The sequence below is a fragment of the Aspergillus pseudodeflectus genome (genome assembly GCF_044049435.1).
Source record: "Aspergillus pseudodeflectus strain CBS 756.74 chromosome Unknown BJX68scaffold_86, whole genome shotgun sequence".
In the NCBI taxonomy this organism is placed as follows: domain Eukaryota; kingdom Fungi; phylum Ascomycota; class Eurotiomycetes; order Eurotiales; family Aspergillaceae; genus Aspergillus; species Aspergillus pseudodeflectus.
Genome location: NW_027263862.1, coordinates 104,594 through 118,092, shown reverse-complemented (window position 1 = coordinate 118,092; position 13,499 = coordinate 104,594). Strand labels below are relative to the sequence as shown.

Sequence of the window (13,499 nt, the reverse complement as noted above, 5' to 3'; positions counted from 1 at the left end):
GAACTTGAAGACGAGGTTGGAATAATAGATGTCTCTATCGGAGCTGCATTTACCTATACAGATCCATATTGTCAGCAAGCACTCTTTGCTTTTTTATCTTTTTACCCTCGCATGATAATTTCCTCTTTCTGCTAGGATAGCGGGTATACCTACCCAGAGTAAAGAAATTCTTGATTGGATCGCACGCAAAATTCTGCAAGACCACCAGCGTAATCCACGTCGAGGCTGTAATAGCACACATCGTCCACCAGAACACACGCACGGGTGTGCGCACCGAATCAAACAATCTCCAGAAAAAGAACAATAGAGAAAACTTGACCGCCCACAGCGTCGTCCAGAGCAAAAAGTCCAAGGCGAACTGCAGTCTCAGGAATAGCGAGGCGCGGTCCATGAATGCCGCATCCATTGGCTGCGTCGCATAGTCAAAGTACTGCACATCATACATGGGCGGGATGGCGATCTGGTACACAATTGCAGTCGCAAGGTGGCACACTATCGCGAAGAAGATCCAGTAGTCGTTGATGAAGAACTTGCTGGTATTGCGGAACTGGACCTGAGTGCGGAGGGCGACGAAAATGATCGAAAGGACGACTCCAGCCCACATTATGGCCTGTTGATCGGAAGTTAGTCCAGGTCTGCCATAGTGATAGATCAGGTTGATCCAGGGCGAGGAGAGTACCGAAAGGCCCCGTTCGGAGATGTAGACAGAAACCATGGTGTCAAACTGCTGTCTTTTCTCCCTCCCAATCTGACAGGGGAGGAAGACTTCCCCAAACTCATGGCCAGGGCGCTGCGACTGCTGCTCGGAAGATACGAGGCGGAGCCAACATCCTGCTGTCCTTTTACTCGTGGCATTGCTGAAGGGGGGTTTATTTAGCCTTTGTGGTAGCGGTATGAAAGTGAATTTTCCAGGACACTAGACCATCAAGGGTTTTTCTCCTATATTAATTTCGAGATTGCATCCGGCATGCCGAGTGGTTGACACTGACAGAGTGGTGCACGTTTTGCAAGGCGAAGGATGATCTCGACACCATCAATAAATTGACGCTCACGAAAATGCGATCCACGGTCCGGGTAGGGAGAATCGAAACATGACAGGTTAGGTCAATGGAGTGGCTGTCTGCGTCGTTTCCCTGTTAGTTGGAGGTTGGACTGCTGGGTCGGTGCTCCTCCACGGGCGATACTAAGCACTAAGTCCCTAGTTTAATCTATCCCAAATTCCATTAACATTACTAGTCAGTTAGCCCGGGGCCGATTCAGATTCACCGATTGGATCCATATCCGCGCGATGGATTTGCTTAATCTCGCTTATTCGGGGCATTAATGTAGGATAATACTAGATACTGGGGAGCAGGATGAGACGAGCTGGAAAACTTAGTTAAAAGGCACAAGGGAAGGATATTGACAACCCTGTCCAACGCTTCTTCATCGATAATTTCTGACCCCAGCCATTCACTTGAAATGCAGCTCAAGCTCCTCTCTTTATTCGCTCTTTCTTCCACCGCCCTCGCGGATCTCTCGGGGCTGTTCCCGGGTCCTGTCCAGACCGATGTGATTGACTTCTACAGCCTTCCCACCCTCTTTCCGCCCCCAATCGCCGTCGATCCAATCGCCACCGAAGCTATTCGCCAAACCCTGGCTCTGTATCCCTTCGCCATCGATGGGAAGAACTTTGACGCCCTCTCCAAGGTCTTCGCCTCCGACGCGGTGGCCAACTACTCGGCGCCGTTGAATGTGCTCACCCCTCTCTCGAGTATCAAGGAGACCCTGAAAGCAAGTCTCGCCTGCGTGACCACGCAGCACCAGTTCGGGACGCAACTCATCGACATTGTCTCCCCGTTTACCGCCCAATCGATCACGTACTACCGAGCCGCGCATTTTGGACAGGGCAATCTGAGCACGGAGGTGGCAACTGCTTATGGACAGTACCAGGATGTGTGGAAGAGGCAGTCGGATGGAACCTGGAGGATTGTGCATCGGAATCTGGTTTACATGGTACGTCCCCTTCTTGCCTTTTTTGTTTGCGTTTCGGTGCTAATTTGAATAGAGCGAGGTTATTGGGAACCAGCTGGTGTTTCTGTGCTGATGGCGCACCCGACTCAGCTACTGTGGAGGGTGCTGGGTAGAGATTTGTAATTATAGACGTCTAGCTCTAGTACTAATTCTATAATATTACTACAGTTGTTCCTATCACCCACTCAGTGTCTTGCTCAGTCTAGGTGATCGAGTCGGACAGCAAAATATGTCTGACAGACGGCATATACATCCTTTCGTCACGCCTATCGCTTCATAGGGTCTATATCACCCAACCTCGCGAAAGATTGCCACTCACCTGGAACGGCCCGTCATTTTCTGGCATTGCTAATCCTACAAATTCCTTTTCAAACGAGCATGGATCTATCATAACCACTTCCCGGCTCCAGGGACTCTGTGAAATCGGCAAAGCATCCCCAGTTCGTAACCCTATTCACAAAGACGCTATCCAGTTACCATTGCAAAGCAGCGGCCTCTCAGCCAAGGAGATTGCGCGGATGGGGGCTGAGCACGGTACTAGCTTCTATTAGGACTAACTGATGACATGCAAGCACGCGACATCAAAGCTATGTGTTGTATTAGAGAGCTATCAAGAATACAAACAAGCAGAAGAAGACCTCTATAGCTCACGTGGTCGCCAACTAACTACAAACAGCTCTGCCATGTCAAGACTAACTTTTATAGATATACATGACCTCGCGAGACAGTTAGAAGGGCTTTTGCTGGCAGGCATCCTCAAGAGTTAGTGGGACAACAGGCCGCAGTCGGGTGAGTGTAGAATATGGGAGGTCAAGGAGAAAGAAGGAATAAGGATAAGAGAGGCAAGAGTAGTTCTTACATACTTGGCGAAACTAATTCAAAGTAGGAATTCATAGGTCCTCGCTTTACAAAGTCAGTAAGGCTTTGTCAGAATAAAGAATGTTGGACACCCCGGACTGACGCGAAAGACTAATTAAGTTTCCAGGCTCAATACTTGTTTTGCTTGGGAAGAAGTTGAACTCAAGAGCAATCAGTCACCTGGAGGCTAGCAACGACTCGTGATTCGCGCTCAGACCGCGAAGAAGATCGCCCGCGTCCTGAGCTCGATTTAGCGCCAAACCTAGAGCTTTAGATTCAATAATGCCCTCTAATACTTTGGATTTTCTGTTTTTGTGCGCAGTCACGTTGACTCTCCCCTTAAGCTCTCCGGACTTCACATCCGGCCAAGTGTATCGAAGCAAGGAGCTGTTGGAAGCCCCAATTTGGGTTTAGCGCCGTCATCTGCAGACCATGTCTTGAGTAGATGCAGGGTGGCTTCCAGTGGTTTCCTTAGAGAGCTACAACTCTTCATCCAGCATATTGAATGCATCATTTCCGCTTCTCATTAGCCTCCAACAGGAGCTTTTATATTGCAGAGTGCGGCACTGCAGCGCCTCACGGGCCATGGTTAACGTCCAACATACGGAGTACATGCCTGCCAGTTCCATGGATCCTAGGTCTGCACCCCGCACTGCCTGAAACGGCCCGACCATTGCCGTCCGCCGGCAGTTGAGATTCCAGTGGTTCTCATCGCAACCCCACGTTCGTCTCAGGTACCGATGCACTGACCATGGATGCAATGAGGCATATTGCAGCCTCGGTAGGTCTGGGGAAGAAGTGCCTTGCAAGCTCGCCAAGGACGACAGAGATCGATGGCAAAGTTTGGAATTACCCCAGATTGCTCTACCGTTCCTGCCGAGGTCCTGAAACTATTGGGGCTGCAAACTGCCGATTCACTAACTAGATGCAGGCGTGGCGGACTTATTCTGAAGCTTGATGCTCGGAGAGAACTTGGCTTGGGGTTTGATGAAGCGCATCATGCCTGACAGTGCTAACCAATGACTCCGCCCAAGACTGACGAAAGATGCTATATGCTACTCGGGAATTGCTAGGCAATTTCGCAGATCGTCGACAAACCGCGGTTGAACGAGCAACTATGAAGCAAGGGACTAAAGATGTTGTGAGGATTTAAGGGATAAACTTGCCTCGACAAGCTTTTCAGAATCCCCAACCAAGAACGAGAAGCGCCACGCAAGATGTATTGGAAATCACTCCTCACTTCCTCTTTGATCTCTGCAGCACTCCTACCTGTGACCGACGCAAGCTCTATTGGTGGCTTAGTCAATACGACAAGCGGCTTGGTCCAGGGTCATGCTTCTTCTCTCCGTCCTGAGGTCTCGGAGTACCTTGGAATCAGATATGCGAAGCCTCCGAAGGGTGACCTTCGCTTTGCGGCTCCTGTCCCGGTGGACAAGAGACCTGGTGTCTTCAATGCTTCCGCATTCGTATGTTTCCAATCCGTCCAGTGAAAGAGTATGCTAACCTTACATAGAGCCCGTGAGTACTATATCCCCGAGTAATGCATCTATCTGACCGAGCCAAGCGACTGCCCGTGTAACAGAGTGCCAATGGACAACGCGTATCTAGGCGGTCCAGTCGGCGAAAAGATCACTATTGCTCTCTCGCAACAGGGGAACGTCCTGGACGAAGACTGCCTGAGCATCAACGTCTGGACGAAGCCACAGACGGGCGAAAAGCAAAAGGCCGTGCTTTTCTGGATCTATGGAGGAGGTATGCGCACCTTCCCTGTTTAATTGCCACTTTGAATCCTAGGTTAACTGTTCAGGCTTCTCCATCGGCAGCGCGAACAGCCCTGTCTACGATGGCTCAATCCTCGCCGACGAAAATGACGTTGTAGTCGTATCCTTCAACTACAGATTGAACATCTTCGGCTTCCCCGGAGCGCCCGGCGAAATCGCTAACGCAGGGCTCCTCGACCAGCGTCTTGCCCTCGAATGGACCCGCGACAATATCGCCCGCTTCGGCGGTGATCCCACACGAATCACTGTCTTTGGCCAGTCCGCCGGAGGCATGTCGACCGATCTCGTCGCCTACGCTAACCCCGAGGATCCCATCGCCCACGGACTGATCGCACACTCTGGCGTCGTGAGCCCACGCATCGGGTCGAATGCCACCGACGCTCTGAAGACTTGGTACAATGTCAGCCAATCCCTTGGATGCGGCGGCGTATCTGCCGGCGAAGAGACCGTGACATGCATGCGAAGCAAAACCCAGGAGGAAATCCTCGCGGCCATCGAAAGCCACGGTACATCAGCACTCGCGAGCGGCTTCGTCCCCTACGGCGACGGCGTCGTCCTCCCCGAAGACATCGCCGCTGAAGCCGAAGCCGGCAACTTCGCCAAAATACCTTTTCTCGCTGGCAACACGGACTACGAGGCGGGCTTCTTCTTCATCCTCGCGATCGCGTACTCAAACATCACGACCATCGAAGAGGTAGACACCATTCCCTGGGACCTTATCCGGCCGCTGGGCAATCTTTTAACTCGGGTAGCCTTCACTTGTCCTGCCGCCGACGCCGCAGAGCTCAGGAGGAAGCATGGAGTCCCCAGCTGGCGGTATCGATTCTATGGTGGGGACTACGAAAATGCTGAGATCTACCCCGTGGGATCGGACTGGCATACGTCCGATATGCTCACGGTGTTTGGCACCGCGGCATCAGTGACCGGCGTTGAAGATAGCTCTTATGAAGCAAAGGCCGGCGCGTATATGCGTGATGCGTGGGCGACGTTCGCGAAGGATCCGAGCAAGGGGTTGCGTGAGAAGTTGAAGTGGCCGACCTATCACCCGCTGAGTATGTCTTCCCCCTCTCTATTCTAACTTTCCTTGAAGGTTCTTTTAGTGACTGGTGATTCAATAGCCCCATCCCTCGTCCAGCTCTCTCTTAACCGCCAGACAAAAGCGAGCTTCACCTACAACTGGAGAACAGATGCGCTCTGCGGCGCGATCGCAAGCCTCGCAGAGGTAGCAGGGAGCATCTCGGGTATCTTTGAGGGCGTGAGTAGCGGACGCGGAGGAATTAGTCGGCGGAGCTTTGAAGGTGTGTCCTCTTTCCTTTTTCCTCAAGGATCAATCGTGGTCATGCGTACTGACGGATTGGGTAACTTTAGGTCTCCTGAAACGCTCGGATGAGGCTCGTTCCTTGCTTTCGCTCTTGGAGGAGATCGAGCAGAGCGGGGAGTTTTCGGAGGAGTGAACGGGAGTCCACGGGGGGATCTAGGGTTATCTATCAAATGCCGATTGGCAAATGCCGAGCGACTGGTTCGTCTCAGCTTGATTCACTCTTTGCGAATCATCTTCTTCTTATTCGAATTCCTTCAACGATGTCCTGTATGTCACATACTGGTCAACCACTAGGCGTTTAAAGCAAAGACCCTTTTTTTCCAACCTCGTTGGATCCCCAACCCGTGCAGACTCAAGTGCTACTACCGATTAGTTGAGGTCCTATAGGCCTGAATCTTGGTACTCTAGCTTAAAGTCTTGCGTGATTCGCATTCACTCGTCAGAAGGCTGTTTAGCTGGCGACTCTCCTGACACTGTCTGCAGACATTGCTCCTAGCTCCAAGGGCCTCAAGTCTTTGCGATAGCAATAGTTCCTCATATTTTAACTCAATTTCATTCGTATTGACAAATCCCCCGGCACAACAGCCTAGTTACATGGGAAAACATAATCACTCTTATAATTAATATAGAGATTCGACGAGGAAGACCCCATCTTGGCCGTCACAGGCGCACACGCGAAGCTCGACACATAGACGGGCCCAGCATACTGTCCAAAGTTCCCGGCGTCCGTATCACAGCTGCCGCCTCCGGTCTTGCACACTTTGATGGACATGTACTGCTTCTTGCCGACGTTGTTGTCGAGGAAGACGCAGCCCTTGCCGTGGCCGTTGCCGTACGCGTAGAGGGTGGCTTTGCGCTTGTTCGGGTCGACGCCCTTGGGGAGGGGGATGGCTCGATCCAGTGTGTAGCCTGAGCCGCAGATTGTTGCGCGGGCGTCGTGGGTGTGGAGGTCCGTTATGTCTATGTCTGCGTCTGGGGTGCGCTCGACGAGGGCGGCGGAGAGGGCGAGGGTTGGGAGGAGGAAGAGGGTTGTGAGCTTCATGATGCTTGGCTGCAAGGGGCTTTAAGGAGCTGCGTCGGCGGAATGGTTAGAGCATTGTCGCGCAAGGGGGAGGGGAACATTGTCTTACTTTTCGTGTTCGCAAACCTCGTTGATGGAGATGAGAACTTTCAAAGCAACTCAGGAATCGATCGACATTGAAATACCTTTCAGAATTCTCAAGCGTCAGCTCGTGTGCCCCGACGACTCCCCGCATCGCCAGTCCTTCATCTAAAATACGGGCTGGGCAACTGTGATCTGCGGCAAAGTGTGGAGAAAGCTCGTATACAGGGCTATTATTAGGGCACGGCCCCTTGAACCATTTTGAACCCTCCAGTAACATCGCAGAAGACCGAGGCAATTGTGTAACAGATTCCACTGACCCCTTGTCGGCGTTACAGTGGAACTGAGCCGCAGTCGCAAACGCCTCGGGGTAGTCCAGCCAGGGCAAGGATTGGATGGCTAGTCTCGCGACATCTCACTGAGATAGTCTTAGGGTTTGCTAAGCGAGTTAAGCTCTGCTGATCCGCAGGCTGTTGAACTCGTATCGTTGCCAGCTCAGCCTCACCTCACTCTCAAATTCTCAATGGGTGTGGGATGTGGAATCGGAGGTGAGAAAACACAAGGACCCGGATGAGCTCGCAAAGTTTGGCATGGCCGCTGTCTAGATCCTATCTCCATTGGTGTCTCTCGACTCGATAGGCGAGCTTATAACAGCCGTCGCACTTATCGCAATGCTCGTGCTCTGGATCCCGAGGATATAGGGCTTTATAGGGATGCGGAAGTGGTGTCCGCGGGGAGTTTTGGAGCGACAAATTCGCATGCGAAGACTCTCACGGCCGCTATAAACAGAAGTTCCTCGGTGAAGGATATTGGAGCTGCAGGCATGAGCTGGACAGGAGCAGGTAAGTGCACTGAGAACATGCTGAGGGTGAATCTTCGTACTCATGTTAAAAGACAAGGTGATCAAAAAAATCGAGCAAGCAAGATCCCTGGCGAAACATCGCCCATTGGATTGTCCCGAATGAAAGGAAACCTCAACCGCCTTAATTAAAGATTGAGTCGAGACATAGAGATGGAGGGTGAGCTGGCGAAAGTTAGGAGAAGATGGGCGGCAGAGCTCTGGAGAGTGTTATAGCGCAGCCGGGCTCCGTCTCCTCGTGATTGGCCTGTCCGCTTTCCGTCGGAGTATGAGCACTTGCAACTCTCATGGACGGTGCTCTCCTTTCGAGTTGTTTCTGGAGAGATGGCACCTCACTACACGCTCCTCGACTTATGCCAGCATCAGGGCCATAGGACCGGGCTTCTTGTCCGCTGATGTCCTCTATCTCGTTTCATGAAAAGTCATATTCATGTCAAGTAATGGTTCCAAATGAGCCTATCCAGAGCTCATGTCGGTGGCAGAAAGTCATTGGAAGACGATTCATTCTGTGCCCCTCCTTTCGTACCTTTCTCATAATCACGTGTTGGCTGGTGTTGTTCCCCTCTCCTCTCCAAAATCTTCATTTCCAATCCCAGACAACGAGCATACTCGGACGTATCACGGTAAGCATACCCTGTCCTATATGCCCTATGCCAACGATGCTAACGTGTTTCGCTTGCTGTGAAACAAATCCGCAGGATATCAAGAGCACGCAAATCTCCGCAGACGCTCTATCGCATACGACATGCCGTCCAACCCACCACCACGTGCATTGCTTCTGTACAAAGATAAAGGCGATGGTTGGAATCCGTTTTCACCACGTGCAGTAAATCGCGCCAGACCATGGAAACATCTCATTCAGGTCCAGTCGGCGGAATTGGAGACTAAAGATGAGAAACCCTGGACAATCCGCCTTGGAGACATTGTGACAGTGTGTGTCCCGGAAAGCAAGCAGTCAATCAGCTCTGACGACATCAAAACCGACCCCGACGACGATTCCGAAGACGATGCTGAAGACGACCCCAAAGCCTACGCCAAAGTCTCGGATCTGCGATCATTGGGAGATGGGTGGTATATGGTGGTATACGCATGGCTCTACACAAGGGCTGAGATCCTTGCGGACCTTGAAAGAAGAGCGGGCATAGACCAGGGTGATCTTGACATGTTGAAAGAAAAATGGCCCAGCGCGGCGCCTTTCCAGTACATGCTTAGCACCAACCGCACCGTTACCCTCTGGGACACAGCAATCACCCGTGCACCAGCCTCCGTGGTCTCGAGGATCTGTGACAGTTCGATCTACGTCACCAGGCCGTCGGTACGGTGGATCGCGGATATAAATGATCCTGAAATTGAATGGATGAGAAGCATATTTGATATGTAACATGTCTGTTGCTATAAGAGTGCCTACCCGCTGCGTCTGATTTAGGATGCGGCAGCGGTACTGTCTTCTGCCCTGACGGGGAAATCCCTGGACGTGTGGTGCTTAGATCGGTCAAGCTTGCAGATGGGCGACATAGAGAGAGTTTCTCTGAGCTAGGTATTCGCGACAGAGCACAGTCGGTACTGACATGGTATAGCATGGCCTGGTTGTGGGGATGGTTCACCACGATTTACTTGGATCTGGTGATTTACATAGAATCAAATAGGTTTTCCAATCAACACTTATCGCAGAACTCATAACCAATTCATAAAATCACAAGGCAGCAGGTGATCACAGCTAAATTCTCCCTCGAATGATATCAGCCCCCCTCTCCGCAACTGCATACACACTCGACATGATATTCGCCGCAGGGATTATTGGAAAAATACTCGCATCACACACCCGCAGATTCACCGTCCCATACACCCTCAGTCGCTCATCAACGACACCACCCTTCTCACGCGGAAGCATTGCGGCAGTTCCGCAGAAGTGATACGCTGTCTTCGCCGTGTCCCGGAGATATTTCTTCGCGGACTCGAGGTCAGATAGGAACGCATCGGGATGATTCCGCCGTCCATTCACTTTGATAAAGTTGGACAGAGGGGCTACTTTTTGCAGACGCTCGACGTCAAGCAGGTTGCGCGCCATGATCTCAATGTCGAGAGGATGGGAAAAGTAGCGCGGGTCGATGGCCTGTTTGGATGCTGGGTCGGCAGAAGAAATATGTACCGTGCCTCGCGAGAAGGGCAGGCTGGTTTCCAGACCGAGGCTGATGAAGTTGCCCTGCTGCAGGGAGCTGCCGACGAAGCTGCCACCTGAGTCATCGTGGAGGTTCGCTTGGGCGAGAAACATGAACATCATGCATGTTGGTTCGTTGGGCTGAATGAAGATGTCGCGGATGGCCCTCCTACGCTCGTCTGGCGTCGAAAGCAGGGATTCGATGTACTCCTGCATCGTAGATTCTCGCTGGTTGTTTGATGCGTGGAACTCGAGAATTGGCATGAACGCGGAGGACTGGACCCCTCCGATCGTCATCGGGCCCTTCTTGTGCTCCGTGTACTGCTGCATCGCGGCCGCAATGGCTTCTGGCTCTTGTCGTAGGAGAGGGTCAACCGTGACGACGCCATCGACGGCTTCGAAGCTCACGCCGGTCATCAGGTGGTCCTGAAGATTCTCGCCCACATTCGGATTATGAACTGTAACTGGAATATCAAGTTGACGAAGGAGCTCTTCATTTCCGATTCCAGAGAGTTCGAGGATCTTTGGTGTGCCAAATGCGCCGGCGCAGAGAATCACTTCCTTCTTGGCTTGGAAGGTCTGAGTTTCTCCACCGATTATGGCTTCTACGCCAGTAGCTACCACGTTGGAGGACTCGGCTGTATCAAACAAGATCTTCTGCACAAGGGCTTCGGTCAGAACCCGCACGCCACGCTCTGCGGCAGGGCTGCCGTATGCAGGAGCGGCATAACTGCGCGTCTTGGTTTCGCTATCAACCGACGCCAGATTACTGTAACCACCGAGGGACTTCCCAGAGAAGGGATCTCCGACGGCCCCGAACCCCAGGTTCTTGAAGGTATCGATCCAAGCTTTGGCAAGAGGATCTTCAAGCTGGGCAGGAAATGATGTCCTGATAGGCCCCGATGAGCCATGGATATCGGCATCAAGCCAGGAAATGCCGATGTGCTTTTGTGTCTCGGCATCAGGTAGCTGAAGCGTGTAGCTCTTTTTATAGTATGGCTGCAGAGTCTCAAAAGTCCATCCTGTAGCACCCAGGCGAGCCCAGGCGTCGATGCCGGCTTTGGTCGGAGCAATGAACGCCTGTCCGTTGATTGCAGAGGAACCACCAAGAGCTTTGCCTTGCGTTGTCTTGAGTACCCTGTTATTAAGGGATGGTTGTGGCGTTGAGGCCAATCCGTAGTCGGCCTCTGACATGATAGTGGTGAAGAGCGCCGGAATCTGGACTCGCGGGTCTTGCGTTAGGTCTTTACCGGCTTCGAGTACTATGATGGATGTATTTGGGTCCTCGGAGAGCCGTGAGGCGAGGACCAGGCCGGCAGTGCCGCCGCCAACGATGATATAATCGCATGATTTGTCCATGGTGCCGAGGGTGACGTGTTCGAAAAAGATATAGTGGATTGAAATGAATGCGTAATGAGTGAGATATGGCAATTCTTGAAGAAGATGGTCGGGCTTTTATAGACCCCTCGCCCATCAATGTCCGTAGCAAGAGTAATAGCAAATGACCTTGGAGGGATGATCAGGACTCTGACATCGCGAGCTGTCCAGTGAGATCCTCAGAAAACAGCCCCCACTGTAAGCCATGACCACGACGCCCACGAGTCATTGGTCACATCGCGGAATTTCAGACGCTAAGTAGCCGCTAAACCTTGCATGATATAGTGGCGCATAGTAGATGCATCAACGGAATACACTATTCACCTGCTGTAGACGAGAATGGTGAGCAGGTAGCCGTGGATCAGAAGGTACTTCAGAGACCCAACTCGCTGTCTTCGCGTATCTTCAAAATTCTCCCACCAGCCACACTTGAAGCAAGGGTTGAATCCCATAACCCTTCCCTATGCGGCCAGCTCTCCATGACGTGAAGCGCTCGTTGGGCTATAGAAATATCGTGGCATTTGTCGATAATAAGGCACATTGGTCCTATCAGGGCCGTTTCCATCAGAAGTGTTAAGCGTGGACCAGTCTCGCGTCCCTTTTGCAGAAACCGAGCTGTGATGCGTTCGGCTAGATCGACTGTGGCGCTGAAGCGCTGACTATATAAGCCCCGGATCACTGCAGGAGATTTGATCAAACAGCTGTCTGTGATTACCGAGACACCCATATGATGCATACGGAGGAGCTCAAGAGACCCGCGGTCCTTTTCTGTGAGTGTTCCATGGCGAAGGCGCGTCTCCTCAAGACGGTCGAGTCCTTGTGCGAAGTTGAGAAGCTGAATCTGCTGCTTCTCCTGTTCCTTGGACATTATCGCAAAGTTTATAGCAATATTAGCCTCGGACAAAGAGTCACAGAGAGTAGCGAACATGCAAAATTGAAGGAAGATCCTATCGCGAGCGACCCATGCATCCTGCAGAGAATCAAAGTTGACGGGTTCCGGCCAGGAGTTGTCTCCATTTTCCAGCATGCCTGGGTCAAGTTGTGTGTGCGTAATGGAAGCACCAAAGTGCGCGCTCTGAAGATCGAGATGCACCAGTGCAGCGGCAACCGAATCCTCAACTTTCTTCTGAAGCCCCGGATGTGCCTGATACAATGCGTGATAATCGAATTTCCCGGCTCCGAGAACGCGCATTCCATTCTGCAGGTGAGTAATCGCCGCGTTGTATTTTCCGCGGATGAGCTCGAAGACGATATACAAGATACAGCAGATCAAGACGGTGTTTCGGACATTCGGATCATTCGACCGCATCCGAGTTGTCAAATGCTCGATTGATCGGCTATACTGGTAAAGCGCAAACCGATGCGTGCGATCGGCCATATCTTCCGGCAGGATGGCGACACCCGTCGACTCGGTCACTTCCTGCAAAGCGCTGACGGCGACGATAGCGTGTGCAATAGCCGACTCTGCTTGAGCCATTTGCAGCACAAGGCTATTCCAAACCTGATGGTCGAACCATCCATTCATCATCGGCACGGTGAACGAGTGGAAGTAATTGAACGATCTCCTTTCATCTGTCGTTTGGCCGGGGAGGAGTACGCTCAGGATGGTGATACCGGGTGGTTTTCGTTTATGAGCGAGCCGCTCGGTGTCGTACCCTTCGCATGAAAAGCCGGCCTTTGTACATCTCATGCAAGCGATTGGTGTTTCGTCGCACTTGACATGACGGAGTCTGTCTGCGTTGTTAGGGACTAGCGCAATAAGGAGCGACGGGACAGCACCTGCAAGTACGACACCCAGTCTTCGACTTTCGCGTACCTAGCCGGCGCTGACTGCTCACTTCTGATGCCTTTCCCATTATTGACTGAATTGGATGAGTAGAGAGTGGATGCCGGTATTCGTGGCAGAAGCTTGACGTCGTTGAAGAGGAGAGGCTGAGTTGGGGGCCAAAAAAGATCAGCCCGGATTCACCCCCGTGACTGCCTAGGCTCAGCTCTATTATAGAACACCACTATGGCCTGAAATTAGGCCC

The 13,499-nt window shown here is 52.0% G+C and overlaps 6 protein-coding genes across 6 annotated transcripts; 3 read left to right on the top strand and 3 right to left on the bottom strand.

The window, feature by feature from the left end:
* Positions 1–49: 49 nt before the first annotated feature.
* BJX68DRAFT_272689 (uncharacterized protein) lies at positions 50–715 on the bottom strand (the record flags this gene model as incomplete). Its single annotated transcript, XM_071047256.1, has 1 exon — positions 50–715. The coding sequence occupies one exon, from the start codon at positions 713–715 to the stop codon at positions 50–52; it is 666 nt and encodes a 221-aa protein (XP_070892983.1).
* A 675-nt stretch (positions 716–1,390) lies between these two features.
* Positions 1,391–2,193, top strand: BJX68DRAFT_249095 (nuclear transport factor 2 family protein). The gene is made up of 2 exons (XM_071042048.1): positions 1,391–1,995; positions 2,048–2,193. The coding sequence occupies exons 1-2, from the start codon at positions 1,462–1,464 to the stop codon at positions 2,084–2,086; spliced, it is 573 nt and encodes a 190-aa protein (XP_070892982.1). The 5' UTR covers positions 1,391–1,461; the 3' UTR covers positions 2,087–2,193.
* Positions 2,194–4,088: 1,895 nt separating this feature from the next.
* On the top strand, positions 4,089–6,886 carry BJX68DRAFT_259294 (Alpha/Beta hydrolase protein; the record flags this gene model as incomplete). The annotated part of the gene is made up of 5 exons (XM_071043675.1): positions 4,089–4,337; positions 4,431–4,623; positions 4,679–5,704; positions 5,771–5,950; positions 6,603–6,886. The coding sequence occupies 5 exons, from the start codon at positions 4,089–4,091 to the stop codon at positions 6,884–6,886; spliced, it is 1,932 nt and encodes a 643-aa protein (XP_070892981.1).
* Positions 6,887–8,679: 1,793 nt separating this feature from the next.
* Positions 8,680–9,315, top strand: BJX68DRAFT_272684 (uncharacterized protein; the record flags this gene model as incomplete). Its single annotated transcript, XM_071047255.1, has 1 exon — positions 8,680–9,315. The coding sequence occupies one exon, from the start codon at positions 8,680–8,682 to the stop codon at positions 9,313–9,315; it is 636 nt and encodes a 211-aa protein (XP_070892980.1).
* Positions 9,316–9,561: 246 nt separating this feature from the next.
* Positions 9,562–11,479, bottom strand: BJX68DRAFT_213896 (GMC family oxidoreductase). The gene has a single exon (XM_071037769.1). The coding sequence runs from the start codon at positions 11,449–11,451 to the stop codon at positions 9,652–9,654; it is 1,800 nt and encodes a 599-aa protein (XP_070892979.1). The 5' UTR covers positions 11,452–11,479; the 3' UTR covers positions 9,562–9,651.
* A 4-nt stretch (positions 11,480–11,483) lies between these two features.
* On the bottom strand, positions 11,484–13,439 carry BJX68DRAFT_249085 (Zn(II)2Cys6 transcription factor). Its single transcript, XM_071042047.1, has 2 exons — positions 13,253–13,439; positions 11,484–13,203 (listed from the first exon to the last, which is right to left on the bottom strand). Exons 1-2 carry the CDS (start codon positions 13,323–13,325, stop codon positions 11,843–11,845), a joined length of 1,434 nt encoding a protein of 477 aa, XP_070892978.1. The 5' UTR covers positions 13,326–13,439; the 3' UTR covers positions 11,484–11,842.
* Between the last annotated feature and the right edge of the window lie 60 nt (positions 13,440–13,499).